This window comes from Arvicanthis niloticus, chromosome 5 (assembly GCF_011762505.2).
Source record: "Arvicanthis niloticus isolate mArvNil1 chromosome 5, mArvNil1.pat.X, whole genome shotgun sequence".
Lineage (NCBI taxonomy): Eukaryota > Metazoa > Chordata > Mammalia > Rodentia > Muridae > Arvicanthis > Arvicanthis niloticus.
The window spans coordinates 83,814,109-83,835,061 of NC_047662.1; the positions used below are offsets into that span (position 1 = coordinate 83,814,109).

At 47.7% G+C, this 20,953-nt stretch overlaps 1 protein-coding gene across 10 annotated transcripts in view; it reads left to right on the plus strand.

Moving 5' to 3' along the window:
• The first annotated feature begins 1,996 nt into the window (after window positions 1-1,996).
• The window catches only part of Whrn (whirlin), an 84,270-nt gene continuing 65,313 nt past the window's right edge, over window positions 1,997-20,953 (plus strand). For 5 of the 10 annotated variants that reach the window (XM_034501948.2, XM_034501950.2, XM_034501951.2 and 2 more), the window contains exon 1: window positions 1,999-3,452. In XM_034501948.2, the coding sequence (XP_034357839.1) occupies window positions 2,829-3,452 (624 nt within the window). In that variant the 5' untranslated portion in view covers window positions 1,999-2,828. Of the gene's footprint in view, window positions 3,453-20,953 lie in introns of all 10 variants that reach the window. The other 5 variants (XM_034501957.2, XM_076934819.1, XM_034501958.2 and 2 more) reach the window with 2 other exon arrangements.

The window sequence follows — 20,953 nt, forward strand, 5'->3', positions numbered from 1 at the left end:
AGATTCTCTTCTTAAATATCTTGCTCTGGTTGCATTAAAGACTCCAGCTAGAGCTGACAAGAAGGAAGGAAGGATGCAGAGCACGGACTGCTATATGCAGAGCTGTAAGACGGATGTCAAAGGGTCACCCAACTGGCTACTTAAGACATCATTCTCTGACGCCCTGTGAAATATGTTCATTGGGCATCAATTCAACTCAGGTCTGTGTTAAGAGACAGGGAGAGCTTCGGGGAAAGTAGGACTTTAATTCTTCACCTCCATTTTGGGAATGCATTAAACTACAGTGTTAGAAAGTTTTCCTTGGCTTCTCATTACTCAGAGAGAAAGATCATTCTTTTACAATATTTTATTTACCTATTCACTTATTATGTGCTACAGGGGTATGTGCTACGGGGTTGCCACATGCGCCACAGGCACCTGTGAAGATTAGAGGGCAGCTTGCAGGAGCTGGTTCTCTCCTTCCATCAGATGGGTTCCAGGCATGGAAATCAGGTTGTCCAGGGTTGGTGGCAAACACCTTTACCCACTGAAACATCTTTGAAGCCCAGAGAGTCCATTCCTATTAGTCTCCTCTCCTCACTGTGGCCTGCCTTGACAGTCCTAATGCTGCTTATCTTTTGTTTTACCTCGACTTACACTCTTTACCTTGACAGACTATGATTCTTTGAGGTCAGAGATTTCAATTCCTTATCCTGTGTCTCCAGCATCAGGCATATGCTGCTTGGTCAAGCAGCAGAACAGGTGCTTGGAAAATACTGAATGAAGAATGACCATGTACACAGGTAAACAAGTAACTAGGGAACAAATCACCCTTCTGCAGCCAGCTCACAGCCACTCCAGATAATCCGTCTCCCTTTCTATTTCTCCCACTCCAGAGTCAGCTGTTTCATTCCTGTGATGGCAACCCAGGACAGCCTTAGGGGAAAAAAACTAGCTCTTCACTGAACACCTCTGGAGAGGCAATTCAGGTTTAAAGAGAGGCACATGACATGTAGTGGTGACTGGGTCGAGCACTACGGAACTTCTTAGAACACTCCCTTTGAACAGAAACCCTGAGTTTTTCCTGTGATTCTATTTAGGAGAGTAGGTGTTCGATGAGAGACTTCAGACGGTGTCTTCTGGTATCTTTCCAGATAAAATATTCTCGAAAACATCCTTTGCACAGAAAGAAAGTATTGGGAGTGGGGAATCTTAGCTCCTGGGATGCATTTATCAAACCAATCACAGCAATTATAATTAGAACACAAACTAACGGAACGCTAAGCATGAAATACATTTGCAGAAAACCTGAACTGCATGCTGTATATAGAGTTGCCATGTAATAACCTTCACCCAGTTCCCCCACTGTGGAAAAGATCACAAGCAGGACATAACCGTTGGTACAAGTGACACCCCTACTTCAGACTTAGTTTTAAATGCACCTGTGTGTGTTTGCATACTTTACAATTCTGGTAACCGCTTCTCGCTTTCCTCCACTCTTGAGAGCACCCGAGGAAGGGACCTAGGCTAATCTATCCCAGCACAGGATTTGGCTCCTGCTAGCACCTGTGTGGCTTATAGTCGTCTCTTGTGCAGACCGATAATCATCCACATACGCACTTAAACTTGTACGCAGCCCGTGTGCAAGCGGCAGGAACCATATTTTAAGGCAGAAAAGTGGAGCATGAAGCCTCTAATATTTTAGAGGCTAAAAGTTGGCCATTTTCCCCAATTGTGAATTGGCAAATCGGCTAATTGCTCCAAAGCGACCCTGGAATCGAGCTGTGACCGCCAGAAAGCGCAGTTTTTAGGACCCCATCTCTTCAGCCCTGGGTTGGGGAAGTGGGAAGGCTTCACACGGGCCCCAGAGCTCCTCCTGCTGCTACCCCCCACTTTCACCCCTTTCTTCCCTGGGGCCGGACTGTTTCACCCCGTCTCCAGGCAACAGCCAGGCGCGCCAGGCGGGACGTCATTTCCTGAAGAGCCCGCGGGGGGACTGGGCGGGGAGGGGGAGGGGCGAGGGGGCGGGGCCAAGTCCCGGCTGGCGGCAGCGGCGGCGTCGGAACTCGCTGGAAGACTCGGCCCAGAGCTGCTCAACAGTTCGCAAAGTCCGGGCTCCCGGCCGCGTGGCTCCGTGTGCGCCCGGGCGGCGTTGGGGCGCGGGGGGCCCGGGCTGCTGCATCGTGGGCTGCCCGGGACATGCCCCGCACCCCCCGCCGGACGCCCGCGTGGCTCCGCTGGCTGCGACTGCTCAGGACTCTGAGCCTAGATTGACCGGCGCCCTAACTTCTGACATTGGGGTCCCCCAGCCCTAGAAGAACGGGCAACTCGGCTGGGGGAGCCCCGGACATGGTGTGACGGGGCGGGCGGAGTGGCTGCGCCCCCCACTGCGGCCACCCGCGGTCCCCGCGCCTTCCGGCATGTAGCTGCTGTTCCCGCTCCCCCCGGCCTCCAGCCGCAGTCTCCGCGACCTCCGGCCTCCAGACGCCAACTCTTTGTCCCCCAGGATCCCGCCGCGGTCCTTAGGATCGCAGCCGCCGTCTCTTCGTCCTCGGAATTCCAGTTTCACCTGCCTTCGCGCCCCTGGGACACCAGCCGCGGTCCCTGCCACCTCCCCAGGATCCAGCCATCGCTCCAGCTCACCCGCACCTCCCCAACCCACCCTGCAGCCGTCGTCTCCGCTCTCCGGTCCAGTCTAGACTGCAGCCGCCGTCTCCGCGTCTACCCCAAACCCAGACTCCAGCCGTGACCTCCGCGCCCCCGGGAGTCCAGCTGTCGCGCCGCTGGCCGCAGGTGCAGCAGCCGCCCGGCGCTCCGCGCCCGGAGTGCGGCCGGGCCTCGGCGGGGAGATGAACGCACAGCTGGACGGCCTGTCGGTGAGCTCGTCCTCCACCGGCTCGCTGGGCTCGGCGGCGGCGGCGGCGGCGGGCGGCGGCGGGGGCGCGGGGCTGCGGCTGCTGTCTGCCAACGTGCGCCAGCTGCACCAGGCGCTCACGGCGCTGCTGAGCGAGCCCGAGCGGGAGCAGTTCACTCACTGCCTCAACGCGTACCACGCGCGCCGCAACGTCTTCGACCTGGTGCGCACCCTGCGCGTCCTGCTGGACAGCCCGGTCAAGCGGCGTCTGCTGCCCATGCTGCGTCTGGTCATCCCGCGCTCCGACCAGCTGCTCTTCGACCAGTATACGGCCGAGGGCCTCTACCTGCCCGCCACCACCCCCTACAGGCAGCCCGCCTGGGCCGCTCCCGACGGCGCGGGGCCCGGGGAGGTGCGGCTCGTGAGCCTCCGGCGCGCCAAGGCCCACGAGGGCTTGGGCTTCAGCATCCGCGGGGGCTCGGAACACGGCGTGGGCATCTACGTGTCTCTAGTGGAGCCGGGCTCCCTGGCAGAGAAGGAAGGGTTGCGGGTCGGGGACCAGATTCTGCGCGTCAACGATAAATCTCTAGCCCGGGTGACCCACGCGGAGGCTGTCAAGGTAGGGCTATGGTTTATGGGTATTAGAGGACAGTACAGGCGGTTTAGTGCTGCTGTCTTTTATACCAAATTGCCTGACCTTTCTGGTCTCCGTTGTTGGTTTGTTTTGCCTCCCTGCCCCGATTTTAAAAGAGGATCATCTAATTTGTGGCACAGATAGGTGTTCTGTGCCTTGGCTGACCTAAAGGCTAAGGCACATACACAGTATCACATAATGTCTGGTCATAAAGTGTAAAAAGGACTGTGGATGTTAGAAAAGAGCCCCTGCTTGACATTGAGTAATTAATTCTCCCCCCCCCCACCACCACCCACTTTATTGCTGCTGTGCTGTTCTCTGGATCCTGTAGGCTTTTTGTCTCTGAAAGAAAGTTCTACCCCACTGCTAGTGACCCAGGAGGAGGTTGGGTGACCACAGAGCTGGGGCTGATCCTGCTATTTGTGGGCTAGCTGGTTTGTGCTGGATGGAACAAGCCAGACCAGAGACGTGGTTCCTAACTTTGTTACTAACTAGGCTTTTTCCAGAATGTCAGAAATGAACCCATAGTCCCATGAAAGTATGCACATTTTTTTTCAAGTGTCTGTTAATTGAGAAAAATAACCTCACCACAACCAGCTAGTAGGAATTTAATCCTGTTGTCTGGAGGAGCATTCATGCTTGCTAATCTTATCACCCAGGGTAAGTGAACGTCAGCCAGTTGGAGTATGAGCTACGGTGTTTGGTCCGTGGGTGGATCTAAGGAGCTTTCTCTCATAAGTATTTATCCTGCTTATTAAACAAGAAGTGAGGAGTTTGAAGGAAAGGAACAGCATTATCCATCCTGTATGGAGAAATGCTTCCCCTGGTATCTGGTCCACCTCACACAGTTGTACCAAACCAAGCGCACTGGCTGCTGGGAAACTCCTAGGCAGCAAAAGTCAGGGGCTGCTTCCTGTGTGGTTCATGGCCAGGTGAGTTAAGCTGACTGCTTGTGTGTGCACCTTGGATACCACAATTTGTCTCTGACACTGGTCTGGCTCATTTGCTTCTCTACTCAGAGACCCCATTTTGGGAGGCCTGTAAGGTTTTTGAAAAATTCTCTCCTGTTTCTGGAGAAAGCCTAATGGCCTTTGATTATTCTGGGAGCTAGTAGAGAAAGCTCTTTGTGGGCTTTCCATTTTCCCATGCCCCCTCCCCCAACATATTTTCTCCTCCTTGTCTTGCATCCCATGATCTGAGAAGAAATAGTCCGTTAGTGTTGTCCTAAGAGGTTCAAGTGCCCAAAATGATAAATTTATGCTCTAAAGAGATTTGATCCAAATGTCATTTATAAGCACAGATTCAAATTTAGTGGTAATTTGCAGAGCCTGGAGTCACTTAATCATCAATACGTGAGAGACTTTGAAAATGCTACCCGAACATGAGCAACACAGGCTAGTTCTTCAGTTTAGACCTCAGATCTGGCTGTAACATTCAGTTTCTAGCCCCAAAGATCAAAGAGGTCACTGTCAGGACTGTATGCCTCAACTTCCCTGAGCTGCTCCAGGGTGCTGGTGAGCAGAGGGACACCTTTGCTCTCCAAGCATAGTTCAGGAAGCCCGCAATGGAACACTTGCCCTGAGGTTGAATGGAGTTAGAACGGGAGCATCCTTGAACTGTGACACCTGGAGCCAGGACTCTGTGTGAGCTGAACTGACTCACTTGTCTGTCTTTCTCCTGCCAACTACTAAGTGCAATGTGCTTCTGGCCCAAGGAAGACCCTCTTCTAACCAGTGTCGGACACATGATCTTAGGACCCTTCAGAAGCATCAGGCAAAATGGGTGTTGTATCATCCAAAACCCAAGTAATAAAGGGGACAGAATTTACAGTGGGAATATAGAACAGCAGACACCACTGCAGGGTTGTATCATGTGCACACGAACACCTGGAGAACTGTTGACATATTTCTACAAAATGCAGAAAGTCCCTTCTCTGAGATCCAAGTTGCCATCACCTGGGAATTCTGTATGTCAGGAGGGCTCCAAGGTCAGCGGGCAACGGTCCTAGCCGGGCTCCAGGCTTCATTCAGTGTCCTTGAATGTTTACAAGTGTCTTGTTTCTGTCCCAGAATCCCCTGTTCTATTTAGTAGAAGATGCCTTTTCAATTTTAAAAAAATCTATATTTTTTGTTTATGATGCAGAAAGGAAGTGAACCTCAGAACTCTCCCAGAAGAGAGATTAATTCTATGTGTACATATACAACAGAAAGAGAATCCATTTAAAGTCAACTCTAAGAATCAAAGTGTTGGAGCACCTGGGCTTCAAAGAGGAACACAGCCTTTAAAAGAGGAATCAAGTAAACAAAGTTTACTCAGCTTCTTTCCCTGATAGATCTTACATTCATTGATATGCACGCAATTTGCTGAGGATTTTATCCTGTGCCCCACAGGGTTCCCGTTCCTCTAAATTCCAGCTATCAAATCAGCAGTGATGGGTCCAGATTAAGCAAGTCACTTACTATTTAAAATTATGTTGAAATGTTTGATTTTTGAGAGAGAGAGAGAGAGAGAGAGAGAGAGAGAGAGAGAGAGAGAGAGGGCTATTTTGCAATGAATAAGATTCAAACTAGTAATTTAAAAGAAAAAGTATACCTTGCAAAGGTCTCCAGACAAATACATTGAATCAGTCACCCAAGAGGTTCGTAGACTTCTTGCTGCATTAAGTTCTGCTGAATGCTTGCTATGTGTGACCTTGGATGAGTCTCTGATATTATCTGCTCCAGGCTAGCTGAGTCTGGGGCTGTCCAAGGTCCTTCCCAGCTCTGGAAGTCTGTGATTTGCTTGAAATGTGCTACCCAGAAGGCATGTAGACCATCTGATCTGCTGTGTTCTTGTTCTTTTGGAATTGCCTTCAATTAAGGCAAAAAGAATTGGCTAAGATTTGGGAAGAGAGAAGCTTGGCACTCCTGGGTAACTTGGTGCTAAATCAGGAAATCCATGTGTTACACACTGTACTGATGGGCCCGGCTGCCGTCTCTCACCCCCATCTCTCGACCCAGGAACACCAGCCCTGGTGTGAGTCCAAAGAGAGTGGGAATTGCCAGTAGGATTGGGACACAAACAGAAGCATCTTGGGATCACTGGAGATCCAGTCCACTCACCCACTGGCTCTGTTAGTTCCTTATTGATATAGGTAGCCGCACTTAGGATATCTCTGTGTGTGTGTGTGTGTGTGTGTGCGTGTGTGTGCGCATGCACACACACACATCCAAGAAGTGCTTCATAAAAATTAAGCAACCTTTATTGCCGTCCCAGCATTCCCACAGGTAAATCTGAGTAGCAAATTAGAATCTGAAATGTTCCAGACGTTAAGAAGTGTTTGTGGGCCCTTCCAATTAATTAGAACAATCACTCTGCCCCTTTCTTTGCATAATAACCCAGGAAGAATCTGTCAGAATTAATACAAGTCATTATATTTGGTTCAGCAGGTTCAAGAAATGACACAGTTGTCATTTTACATTGTCTTGGTTAGTGAAGCTACTATATACTCTTATCACTTCCAGATTTGGATCTGCAGCCTACTTTCTTGCACCTGGTCTCTTCCTGGGCTCCACTTGGAAGCCGTGGGTATACACTGTCTCCGCTCTGCCCCTGCAACAATTCTTGGTTCTCATGAATCCTGTCAGCCATGACATGCAGAGAGTCCACTCTTGGCTGCCTCATGCCCATAGTGCAGGCCCAGGAGGGGGTCTGTGTCTTTAATGCGGTCTTGTATATTTATTTGGCTCAGGCTGACACTTGAGGGTTTAGGAAAGGATGCTCCTGTCAGGCAAATCCTCTTGCAGCTGGTTGTTTGCTATTAAATCAAAGCACCGTTTTTCCAGTACTGCCTTTGTATCGAAGCATTGACGGTTTTGAAGTATTGAAGATTTCTTGTCTTCTGACTTGAAGCTGGACATGAAAGAGGTAGAGAATCAGCCTTGTTACTTCTGTCGTCCCCATCTGCTGACAACTCAGGGCTGTTCATGACTAGCCTCAGGCGCTGCAGAGAGAAGTGAGGGGGTCCTTTCACCCCAATATCCCAGGCTTTTCTGTGTGCACCTCTGCCTGCCTCCAGCCACATACAGGAACACAGCCCCCACGTGCACTTGTCTGGTGCAGGCCAGTCAGTCATCCACGTGCTTTCTGTCTGCTTATGCATGTCTTCTGGGATTCTTAATCTTCCCTCTACCCTGCAAAGGGCTTTGCATAGAAGCTGGCATTCAGAGGGGATTAGGACTCCAACTGGCTTTCTAGCAAGGCTAGCAAGGCTCTTTTATGGCTTTTGGTTCCCATTGCTTAGGCACTTCAGTCCCCAGCCAGGACCAGAGAATCTGATTAGAAGAAATGACATTAAATGGCTAGAAAGAGCTGGAGGCTGAAATACCAATCTTTGCAAGCCCATTCCTTTTTTTTTTTTCTTCCCCTCTTTCTCTTTACACCCCCAAGCCAGAATGCAAGCTGGAGTCTAAGCTCACACAGATGTCTAATTGTGCCACGGGGTGGGGGGTGCTTTCTAAAAGTTTCTGGGCTGCAACATTTCCTTTTACTTTCACTGGCAGGCAGGTGCAGAGCGGGAAGCAGGCTTTCCATTGCTCTCCCTGCGTTCCAGCTATCAGCTGCTGGCAGCAGGGCCGACGGTCAGAGAAAATGTGCCTTGTCTTTGATTTCCTTATCTTTTTCTTTTAAATTTTTGAGATCAGATTTAAGTGTGTAAGAGTGTGTGTGTGTGTGTGTGTGTGTGTGTGTGTGTGTGTATCAGAGATAGGGATGGGGAGGGAGGAGCAGGCCAAGGATGATATCAGGTGTCCTCATCTATTGCTCTTTACCTTACTTTTTGAGATAGGGTCTCTCACTGAACCTATAGTTCAACAATTTGGCTAGATTGACTAGCCAGTGAGCTCCAGGAATCTGCATCCTCCCCTCCCACACTGCCCAGAGCTAGTTACGTTTACAAATATTCACTGGGACACCTGGCTTTTTACCTGGGTGCTGCGGATCTGAACTGAGATCCTGATGTTTGTGCGGCTGGTACTTTACTCACTGAGCCCCTTCCCCAGCCCTGGAGAGCATTTTTTTAAGTTTATAGCCAAATTGAGCAAGATGAAGATGCCCCACCCTCAACCATTTACAGCCTCCCCCAGGGTTGCATTTCTCCTGGGGTGAACCTGTTACAGTTGTGATGTTGTATGTGTTTCCACAGCCTCATCCTACAGAGCTGAGCTGGCATTCTTGCTCTACAGTTCCACCTTGGCTTTAGGAGATCACCTCTGCAGTGTGCAGGTGTTCTGGCCCTCCTATGCTACTTCATTGCCTCCAGGGGAAGGAAGATGTGGAGATTTCTGACTGGAAGCTAGCCTGAGGGATATGTAGTCAGCATCCTGGAAGGCAATTTCAGAACCCCTCTGAGAGGCAGGCAGGTGTCCCAACTTGAGCCTCACAATGGGAGCCATTTGAGAATTACTCAGAGACTTACCTCAAAACAAAGTAACAAGTTTCTGCCCATCTCATTGTCAGCTAGAGACATTCTCTGAGCCACAGACCTGTGGCTTTAGGAGTCACAGAGGAATAGGACACTACCCTGGCCCTTAGCATGTCAAGTATCAGGGTACAGTTCCAGTGGCTTCCACTGGTCATCAGGCATTTCAAGTTTGTGACCATCCTGGTGCCTTTGCATCCTTGCCACCGTCTTGAAAGCAGTACCCTCACCCCATGCCATCTTTCGAACCCTTGATCCTCTTGGTTTCTTTCAGCACATCTGTCACCACAGATGGGCAGTTCCTTATGTTTGCCAACCATCCACCTCCCCACCACATAAAAGCTTTGCGACAGCTAATACTGATTGTGCTGTGTTTGTTCTGGCAGCCCCAGCATGCCTCCCGTGGCTCCCTGTAGACATGCATTTATTGGATGAATAGAATGATGTCCCGACCCTGGCTAGTAAGGATTCCTCCATTCCTGAGTGTGATATCTAAGAAAGTCCATGTGTAGACACTGGATGGAAACCCAAGGGAAGCTGTAAGCTGTTGTGTGTGTTTTACATGATGTTGACTGAACCTCTGTCATGGGATGGTGAAATGGGCATAGAACTTCCACCTGCCTCCTTCCGAGGTGGTTCTGGACTGATGAAAAAGCATTTGAAACCCTCTACTTCTATTTTATTTAAAGACTCTAAAAAGCCGTAGTATATGTCTGGGGAGGCAACAGCTTTTCCCACCTTCTGTGGCCTACATCCACTCTGTGAGACCCTGCTGGCAAGTAAATTTATCACTTTGCTCTTCATTTTGAAGCCACGTTCCCAGAAGTGAGTTATTTCAGCAGTGTGATTGTGTCTGTGCTTCCAAAATAGAATCGTTTATGCATTCCCATGCAATCAATGAGCCAATTTGGGGTGAGGTTCATCTGGCTTTGGGGCTTTTATTAAAGCAATTTTAAGCTTCAGGAAGCCCCAGCATGCACCAGACCAGGCCTCCGGTAACCACACCTGCCCTTTAATGCAGCATCCTTCAAGAATGTAGAAGTAAATGTGTTTTGTTTCTTTCCCAGTCCCAGCACCTTTCCTCCTTCTCCGTTGAGAATTCCTGATCCTTCTGCTAAATTGGCTGTGGCTGGGCTTCAGCTGGCAGCCAGCTTCATGGCTTTTCTTCCTTCCCCACCTGACTTTGCTAATATCAGCATCCTCTTGACTCAGAATGCAAAGCAAATATATCAGCCACGTAGTCCCAAGATGGCCTTGTTCCTGGGTTCTAAAGCTGCAGGCTGCAAGAAGGAACACAGGAAAGTGACGTTAGAAAGGGCATTTGCAACCAGGTATGATGGCACATGCCTAGAACCCATTCTCTAGGAGGTCAAGGCAGGGTCATGTATTTGAGGCCAACCTAAGTTTCACAGATAGAGCCAGGCCAGCCTGGACTGTATGGAACGATTGTAAATAAAAAAACTAACTAATTAGTAGGAAAATGGGGTATTTATAATTATTTCAAGTTTGCTGCTAGCTTGTTAATTCATAAATGTTAGGTTAAACCAGAGTTAGAACTGATAAATCCTCCAGGCAAGCCCTATCCACACCCACACTGAAGTTTGGGAACTCTTGCTTTGCTTCAGGCTTCCTACCTCTAACATTTATCCACACACAGGCTTACCCAGAAGTGCTGGGGTTGTTGTATACAGTTGGTAGAGGGCTTGCCCCATGCACGTGAAGTCCTGGCTTCAATCAGGACCATGTGAACTATACAAACCTGTAGTTCCAGCACTGGAGAAATTGAGGCAGGAGAATCAGAAATATGAGGTCATCTTGGCTACTTATGGAGTTCTCTAATTCCTGGACTATAGGAGACCCTATCTCGAAAGCAAAGAACAAGTTGGACCTACCCGGCCACCCTCATAAGCCCCAGGCAACCTAGATCCCCTTTTGAGCGTTATTCTTGTTTGTAAGGTCTGCTGATGGATGATAGAGCCCAAGGGAGGTGCTCGCTCTGTAGCTGGAGTTTGGAGATGGCTCTGGATTCACCTGTTAGTGTTCCTTAGCTGTGATCTTGGGCAGGCCTCCTTGTCTCTCCGTGACTCACACATCCCCAAAACTAAATCTAGCCCATGCTCCTCACAAGCACGCCATTGTTCACTATATCATTGCATGGTCAAAGTTTGAAGAATCTGGCCATGGATATCCCCCTGCAAGCACCACAGTGAAAAATATGGTCAGTGGCTCCAGTGTGGCTTCGAAAACCTCTTAGTGTGCCTACTTAATTACTGGGCTCTGTTGCTTGTTTGTTTTGCTTTGCTTTTAAGCGTTATTAGAAGAAACATAGCGGGCTTGGGCCCTGCGCGGTTGGTTGCCTATAGCTGCTTGAGTTGCAGACTCATGTGCACGGTGTAGTCGGTGTTTCCCCATTTCCTTTAAAATGCAATGACTCCTCTCTGGCATCTGGTATCTACAATTTTGTTTTATAGCCACAAGAAAGCTCTGTGGATAAATGGAACTGGGTGTTCCCACCTGCCTTTTGATTATTTTCTTGTGAGGCCTTAAATAATGGGAGGCCGATGGGACAAATGCATGGCCTAGCAGCCCAAGAGAGGCCAGCCTTGTTTGTCCCTGGTCTTCTCAGCATCCTTCCCTGATGAGCTCCCCAGGGGTCCCCATGCCCGAGGAGAGGAGGCTGTTATTTCCAGAGCCCATTAAAGCAATTAACGCAGGTGAGAGTTTGATTTGATAGCACAGGCTTTTTGTACTGAAGAAGAAGGAAAAAACCTTGTAATGGATTTAAGCCACATCTGAAATGGCACGCAAGGCCACTTTAAGAGGTTTTTGATTAAGAAATATGGTCCAGTTTTTAGAAGTTCATCTCCCACATAGCTGTGTAAGAGTGCTCTCAGACTTGAGAGGGGCTTTGCTTCTGCCTTTTAATCTTCTGGCTCAAGTGGGGGAGGGGCTCCTTTGTACTGTGTGGACTCAGCTTATGCTCCTTGCCTTCCTTCCTTTCCTCCTCCCTGCAAAGGCCAGCACTTTCATAACTTCTCTTCGTGGAGCCCTGCTGTCCCCCTCAGTTCTTCCCCCAAGACTTCCTCCAGGCTTACCTATGGTCAGTACATATGGATTCTTTCTACTCCCTCACCTTCTGGCCCCGCTGTCTCCGATGTCCTGATGGTCCCCATCAATAGCTTTGACCTGCCCTTCTGTGCCAGTCTCCTATGGGATGATGGCTCCAGCCCCAGTACAGCAGGACTGTCTGAGCCTGGTCCTTCATGGGGTATCTCAGAACATACTTCTTATCATCATCATCATCATCATCATCATCATCATCATCATTTCCGATGCCCTCCTCAAAGTGAGCCCCTCTGCTCTGTCTTCCATTCTGTTTGGGACTTGCCTTCTCCAGAACCCTGCTCTTGAGTTGGAAGATCACAAGGCAAGGGTCAGATTTTTTAACTTACCCTCCAGCGTGGTGTTTGGCCTCATCTACTTTTACCTGCAAACAGTTTTCTTTCTTTTCTTTTTTTTCTTTTCCAGCTGGTCCTGAAGTGTAACTCACACACACCAAGCCTCAGTGCACCCATCCCCCACTGCCCGTCTTCCCCCTGCCATCACTTCCTGCTTCCTTATCCATCCCTGTATAGCCATTTGATGAGGAAGCCCAACAAGGAGGCAGAAAACTCAGGACTTGGCCACCTGCCTTTCCTGGGTATTTTTTATTTCATAGTAGACTTTGAGGATAAGAGTCACACTGATATTTCTCCCTTTTAACTGTCCTTGTAACTTTATGCTCTTCCTCTGGCGATACCCTGACCTTTGTCAGGGGCTGACGTTTTGGGTTTTGTTTGTTTGTTTATTTGTTTTGTTTTGCTTGGCTTGGCGTTTGAGATCAGGTCTCTTTATTCACCCCTAACTGGGCTCTCTACTTACACCAGGCTAGCTTTGAACTCACAAAGATTCTCCTGCCTTTGCCTCAGTGCTGGAATTAAAGGTATGTGCCACTATACCCGGCTTTGTCAGGGTTTTGTAAAAATTCTCTGCTAGATGACTATCACCTCCACTCAGCCCCCTGCTCCCCTCTCCCCCGTAAGCATAGTCCAGTGTCTGATGAATCATCTTGTATGGTACATTCCCTGACTTTATCCGTACATCCTTCAAAGCAGGATCAGCAGACTTGAGCTCACTCCTGTAAAAAGCTGGTAGTCACCACCAATCATTTGACTGGATAAGTCTAAGGGCCAATTTGCTTCCTGGGAAAAGTCTACTGGGTCTTTAAAACAAAATGCTTCCCTATCTATCTATCTATCTATCTATCTATCTTTGTGTGTGTGTGTTCCTCTTTATCTATTTGAATGACCTGCAATATAAGGGTTCAGTTGAAAACTGGTAGGCCAGGAAGATACTTCAGCTAATACAAGGGCTTATATGGAAGCCTAGCAACCTAGGTCAGTTCCCGAGACCCACATAAAGGTGGAGAAGAGAAGAGATCCAATAATTTTGTTCTCTTATCCCCATGTACATACCCACACATACCTTCTACACAAGCCATACAATATACACAATAATAAATGAAGTAAGTTCTCAGGTTTAGAAAAGCACATACATAAGAAAAAAAGCAGAGGGACCTGGAAAGAGGATGAGAGCATTTGTTGCTCTTGCAGAACATCTGGGTTCCGTTCCCAGCACCAACATGGCAGTTTGTAACCAATACCTAACTGTGGTTTTGGGGGATCGACGCCCTCTTCTGAGCCTACTAAGCTCGGATGTCATGTGCACACATGTGCATGCAGGTAAAACATGCACCCACTAATGAATCTTGAAAAAAAAAAAAAAACAGAGAAAAAAAGCAGAGTGGTCTTAGACTATAGTTAACCAATCTACCAGAAAGTGCTTCCTGTTTATAATTTGACTTGTGTGTTTCCAGTTCCGCATGAGAACGGTTTTGGGAGTGTCCACACACCTGCCTGTCTGGGTGCAGTGGTGCAGTCGTCTGTCCACTGCTTTTACTCAGTAATGTATCAAGACAGTCCTCCCACCTTGACAAATGTTTCTAGTGTGTGATTTTTAATGATCACATAATATGTAGAAAGGAAGATGCATGATTTATCTAACTAATTTCTTCTCGTTGGGCAGCTTGTGTTTTCAGTGTTATCCATATTGCCGAGTTCCACATTGTGGCACATTAATCTTTAAGTACGTTGGTAATAATTCCTTGGGCTATCTCTCTGGAGGGTGGTGTTGGCTCAGGGGAGAGGCATAATTTTTAGACCTTTGGTAACTGTGCCAAACTGCTGTTAGGAAGGAAATTGGTTTTTGATAGTCCCTCCCACCCACGTAAGAGCCCTCATTTCTAAGCATCCGTGCCCATACTGGATGTTGTAATTCTTTTCCTTTTTTCCAAGCTGATAGACCAAACACTGTCCCATTTTCTGCGTCTGTGGTTTGTGGATATGGATGTATTTATGCTTTTTGGTATGTAACTTCTTATTGGTATGCTGTCTATTTAATCACAAGTTTTGTATTCGATGTCATCAACTTTATCAATCTTTTTCTTTCTGACATCTGCTGGGTTGGCTTTTAAAAGATGGCTGGTCCTCCATCTTATATTCCGATTCCTCAGGATGAAGATGAGGAATTATAAGGAATTAAGTTGGAAGCCTGCCACCTTTTCAGCCGAGAAAGGTCAGCAAGCAGTGAGGGCTGCAGGGCTGAGGCTGGGACAAGTCTGGGGGGAAATCCACCCCTCCATGTGTCTACTCCTAGGCCACGAACTTGACATCGATAGAAACAGACTTGTGCTTTGGACATTGATCCCAGGCCATAAAACACTGCATTGCAAACCCATCGAGACTCATCTTGAGCAATTGTATTTGTGATTGCTAGAGCACTGTTACTTCGGGGGGGGGGGAGAGAAAGAATAAGAAGATAAAAATTAAAAGAACATTTGAAAAGCAATTGATTTCGATTATAAGGCACTAAAAGGCCGCCCTGTGAGCCAGCCGTTAAAGACTCACAATGAAAGCAATCAATGTCTTTCTGGAAGACTCTGCCTCCATCTTGGGAGTTGTGGTCACTGTCACCCATGGCTCCCTTGCAGATTTCTTACAGATTCCTCCCAAGGTCAGGGAGTCACCTCCCCCAACACTTTTTTTTTTTTTCTTTTTTAAATTGCTTGTTGATGTTTTTTAAATTACTTTTGAACAGCAAGCTGCAACCCACTAAGCTATTAGGAGTGATGACAGGGGCTTCTAATGTCTAATCTGTATCCTGGGATCTACATTCCCAGGACAGGAGTGAAGGTTTCTTCTTTCACAAAGCACAGACATGTGCTGTGGACATTGATCCCAGACCATAAAAAACTCCATTGCAAGCCCATTGGCACTCTCCAAAAGACTTTGGAGAAGGTGAAAGACTCAAAGAAAAGAGGAAGGGAACAAACCCAGGGAGGCTCCCATGAAAGCCAAAGCTCTTTTCTGGTTTGGTTAGGATACATTATACACAGCGGTGGGTTTCATTCTTCATGACCATAGTAGTACATTTTGTTCATATTTACCTCTCGTTTCCCCTGACCTTCTTTGCCCAATTAGCACTCCTTCCACGGTCCTTTTGTGTGTCTGTGACTCAATGGGTTCCATAGGGTGGATAGCAGGAGCTTGGTTGATGGGTTATTATTAGACCATGGGCAACTTTCCAGTGGTGACTTCTATGAAGATGTATGCTCCCTCCCCCAGCAACTGTTACCTGTGGTTCCCCAGGGAGGGGTGGGGCCCTAGGAGCCCCTGGAAAGGCAAATTTTATAACATTAAAGAAACTCCCTCTTATTCATCACCTTCGGGCCTTCCTCCTGGGACTGCCACACTTCCCATTTCCAAGAGCCCACTTCCTGTGCATGGAATCCTGTTTCCCTGAAGTTCTCCTTCCTGTGTATGACATGTTCTCTCAGGAATGTTTGCATGGAGCTGTGGTTCAGGAATTGGTGTTTGAAACAGATCAAGCATACTGATCCGGAGCAGGCCACACATCATGTGGTCCCCAAGGTGGCATGCAGATGTTGGCGATGCTGTCATGAAGCTGTGGTTGACTGATTGTATATTCTTACCAGATCACAAAACAAGTATGCCGTCATCTCAAGACAATACAGAAATAACAGTGTGCCACTTCTGTGTAAGGAGATGTATATAACTCATGTATATTCTTAGACCAAACCCGGGAGAAGGGGGAGACATCCGAGTTATTGTGGGAAGTATTCTGCCTCTAACTGCACGGACTAGTCCTAGACCTGTGCTGAGATTTCAGGGTCACGAGTTCATCCTCCATTGTCTGTGTTAGGGAGGACCAGCCACACTGGTGAGATTTAAACCCTCTCTACACACTACCTGATTAATTTACTTATTTTTATATGTTTTAATAATATTCCTACATCGGTAAAAAGGGATAAGTGACTTAAACTTTAAAAGTGAATCATTAAAAAGACAGAGGGAGCTGGGCATGGTCACGCATGCCTTGATCTCAACACTCAGGAAGCAGAGGCACATGGAGTTTTGGGAGTTCAAGGCCATCCTGATTGACTGACATAGAGTAGCCAGGGCTATGCAGACAGATCTTCTCTTTTTTTTTTTTTTTTTTTTTTTTTTTTTTTTTTGGTGGAGTGTTCAGAGATTATTATATTAGACTGTAATGATTAGAGGGCCGGGGAAATGCTGGTGGGGGGGAAGTGTTTGCTACACAGCTGTGAGGACCTGAACTTAATCCCCAGAACCAGGATAAAAGGGGGCAGTGCAATAGTTGTTGTCACCAAACTCCTTTGGCATGATGGGAGTGGAGACAGGAGAATTCCCCAGAAGCTAGCCTGGTGGTGGTTGAGGCTGAGAATGGGGGTGGGGGAGGGAGCTTTTACTTATTTGTTTGTTTTTAAAAGATTTATTTTCATGTGTAGGGGTGCTTTGAGTACTTGTGTCTCCGTGCCTCATGTGCTTGCTTGGTGCCCATGGAGGGTCAGAAGTGAGCACTGTCTGTATGCGTACCACATGCACGCAGTGCCCAAAGAGCCAATAAAGGCTCGGAATCACCTTGAGCTGGAATTATAAGCAATTGTAAGCCACTGTGTGGGTGCTTACCTAACTGGGGGTTGGGGGGGGGGGCTCTGCAAGAACAGCAAGTGCTCATAAGCACTGAACTATCATTTCCTAAGTCTCAAAAAAGAGCCCATCTTAAACAAGGTGAGGACCAGCATCTAAGGTTGTCTTTTTAAATCTCACACACACAAGGTGACACGTGGGTACCAGCAGTCTCGTGAATACAAATATATCAGACACACTTAAGTCACACACACACAAAACAAAAATGATCCTAGAAAGTGTGTGTGTGTATGTGTGTTTCATCTTTACATTGAATTCTGAGGTTTCTTGAATCAAAAGGAAAAGAGGTGATCAGTAGCTGAGTGCCTGTAGTCCTAGCATTCAAGCAGCAGTGAAGTCAGGAAGTCCATGATTTAGAGTCCAGCCTGGGATGTTTAGCACAATTTAAAAAAAAAAAAAAAAAAAAAAAACGAAATGTGAAATGAATTGTTTTATTTTACTAGAGAAGTCACGGGTGCTGGAGATGTAACATTCCCAATGGTAGCCCACCCTAAAAGGAAAGCTTTCTGCCTCACTACTTGTTCACTTTATGTGGAACCCCCTGTCTCTTCCTGTGCCTACCCCTGGATAGACCCGAGATCAAGCCAGAGGAATTTTCTGTCTTCCAGTCTGTTGGGAACAACCGGGGATGAAATGATCACCTGTAGTAAGAATGTAGCGAGGTGAACTTGCAGGGCCAGGAGCCCCACGTGCAGAGGCCTGAAGTGGAAAAGAAGCACCTGACACCGAGAGAAAGCTCAGGTGGCCCGCAGGGGATGCAGCTGCCAGGGGCCAGGGCTGGCGCAGGCCTGATGCGCACCGCAGCCGGAAAAGGAAGCTTGCTTGGTTTCTCAGAAGCCACAGGGGAGGGAGGCGGGCCATTTTCATTCTAAAAGGATTTGGCCACTCTGCAGTGCTGGTCTGGGGGCCGAAAGGAGGCTGGAGGTTTATGAAGTTAGAGGTCCTTAACACAAAAGGGAACGGTTCACGTTTGAGTTTTCATTTCTCGTGTCGTTGAAATAGCAGCTGGGGCAGAGTCCGCACTGCCAGTTCTACTTGCTCTTGAAGCAGGTTGAATGGGGAGGCCTTTTCAGGCCGTGAGGACAGACGGCTGTGGCCTTGGAACCTACAAATCCCATGTCTCCCTTTGAAAAGTTTGCCTTATTTGGGACAAGGTACAGAGTGGGTTTTGCTGGCCTTGCGGTACCTGAACCCCTAGTGAGGGTTTGGGGCTGTGTTTGGAGACTCCTAGATTCATGACCAGGCCCTGCCTCTTACTCTCTTTGTGACCTTGAGTAACACACATCTTTTTCTCATTTGTGCAATAAGAAGACTGTGGCGGCTTTGTGATTTTGCTATTGCTGCCCCCTGCAGGTGGACACAGGAATCACAGCAGGCAGAGAGCCTGCTCCTGGGGCTATCTTCCCGGAGAAATGAAGATGCCCATTCTTGGAAAATAGATGCATATGTACTCAAAGCTGTAACTAAAAGGATGTTAGTCACAAATACCTTCATTGGGAAGAAGCTGAACCCTAAATGTCCAGTGTTAGAGGAGTAAGAACTCCATGCTGGCCAAGTATTTTGCAGTATGGAAGCCCATGACTTTATGGCTGCTGAGCTGCTCATGAACTAGCCCCCTACATAATTTTCTTCTTAAAGAAAGTGGAGCTTGGCATGATTATGCATGCCTATAGCTGTAGCTCCTGACAGATAGAGGCAAGAGGATCAGAACTTGGAAGCCAACCTAGAGTTAAATGAGACCCTGTCTCAAAACACCAAAAGCAATAAAGAATGAATGAGTGAATGAGTGAGTGAGTGAATGAATGAGTGAGTGAGTGAATGAATGAACATGAAATTTCCATTATGAGTTCATTTATGAACAAGAAGATGGTTTGGGGGTTTTTGTTCTTTTTCAGTGCTGGGGATTGAATGCTAGACAAGCCCTCTGATACTGAGCCATCTTCCAAGGCACAGAAGACAGCTGTGTAGATATCCATAGATGTTTTTGCAAGGTGCCAGACTGAGTTGAAAGGGGCAGAAGACAAAGTGGAACTCTGGGTTCCTTATTAGAATAGTGTTTGACCCCCCCTGAACTCCTAACATCTGTTACAGGCACAAAATAATTTTGTTTTACTTTATTACATGCACGGCTCGTGTGTGTGATTTACATGTGTGTGATAGGCACACTCACTCATATGTGCACATGCAGAGGTCAGCATCTGTTGGATGTCCACTTTATTTTTTGAGGCAGTCTCTGTGCTTGGAGCTTTTTGATTCAGCAAGCTGTTCCTCCATCTGCCTATCTCTGCTCCTTGACTACCTACCTTCCACCCTGCCTAGCGCTGAGACTACAGACTCACTCATGGCTTTATGTGGTGCTAGAGAGCCAGACTTGGGTCCTCAGTCTTGTATAGCAAGTACTTTACCTACTGAGACAGATATGCAATGACTCACGGAACCATCCGTGATACAGTACCACTGTTGCTGAGTGTCATGCCTGGGAAGATTGGTGACTTACCTCAGGCTACAAGTATCAGAGGTGTGGCTCTCTGGTGGTGTGTCTTTGTTTCACTTGAGTCCAAGTGGTTTGCACTTTCATTGATGTGGAGATCTATAGGCTGATGACCTCAGTCTGTGAGTTCAAGTCTAATATATTGCTTTGTCTGTATCCGAATTTGAATAGGTTCCTGGGAGCTCTTGAGAGTATAGACTGCTAACTAAATATCATGATGGATGAGTGGATGGCTGGATAGATAGACAAACAGAAGAATGGATGGATGGATGGATGGATGGATGGATGGATAGGAAAGGTGGATAAATGGGTAGGTGGGTGGGTGGATGGATGGACAAACGGATGGATGGGTGGATAGAAGAATGAATGGATGGACAGGTGGATGGATGGATGGAAGAGTAGATGAATGGATATGTGTGTTGTAGGTGTACACATGTAGAAGTCTCTGCTCCCTGACTACCTACCCTCTACCCTGCCTGGTGCTGGGACCACAGACACATTCTTAGCTCTTAAGTATGTGTTGGGGATAAGCAAGGGAAGATAGTAGAGAAAGCAGAGCATGTTATGTGCCTTAAGGTTCTTTCCTTAAACACAGGTTGAACTTGACTTAGGACCTAGAGTGTAGCTGCAGCAGAAGCATGCTGGATGCTCTGGGAAGAGAGAGTCCGCCATAGCCTAGGGACACTTCAGAGGTGGTAGGGCTCAGAAATAGCAAGGTAGGGAAGCATAGCCTGCTGCATTGCCAGCTACTGTTTAGACAGTTGTATTATCTTACTAACCCCTGTCTGCAATTCCTTCTTACTTCGAAAACAGGCCCAGGGAAGTTAGGTGCGTGCTTAGTATTCCGCAGCAAGTTAGCAGCAGAGCTAGGAACCCTTTCCAATGTGTCTGACCCTGGGCAAGGTATGGTCAGGAAGAGTGGGCATGCTCCATCCTCTCCTTTCTAGATCACTAACCCAGGTCTTAGAGTAGTTCTTTTTAAGGTTAGTCTGTTCCCACAGAGGAGAGCCTGGCCCTTGAGAAATTCCTTGTTTCCCACATTCCTTGGATGTGGGAAAGCTTCTTTTGTGCATGCGTTGACACCTGAGAGTCTTGTGACCTTGTGGCCTGTTTCATGTTTGAGTCTGGGCATGTATCTGAGCACAACCTATCACTGTTAGCACACCTCTTTAGTTCTGCATTGTGCCCTTTCCAGGTTTTTCCTCTGTCCTCTACTGGGAATTGTGTCATTCTGGCCTATGATGTGGGGTATCAGAGTTCTCTCCAAAGAGCAGAGTGAGGTGATTCGCCTCCTGAAAGCACGGTGTGTGGAGACATGCACACATAATTCATATTTCAATTATAGTGACGCAGGTCTGGTGATGGAGAGCATCTGCCCCACACCATCTGCCAGATCAGATTGGGACTG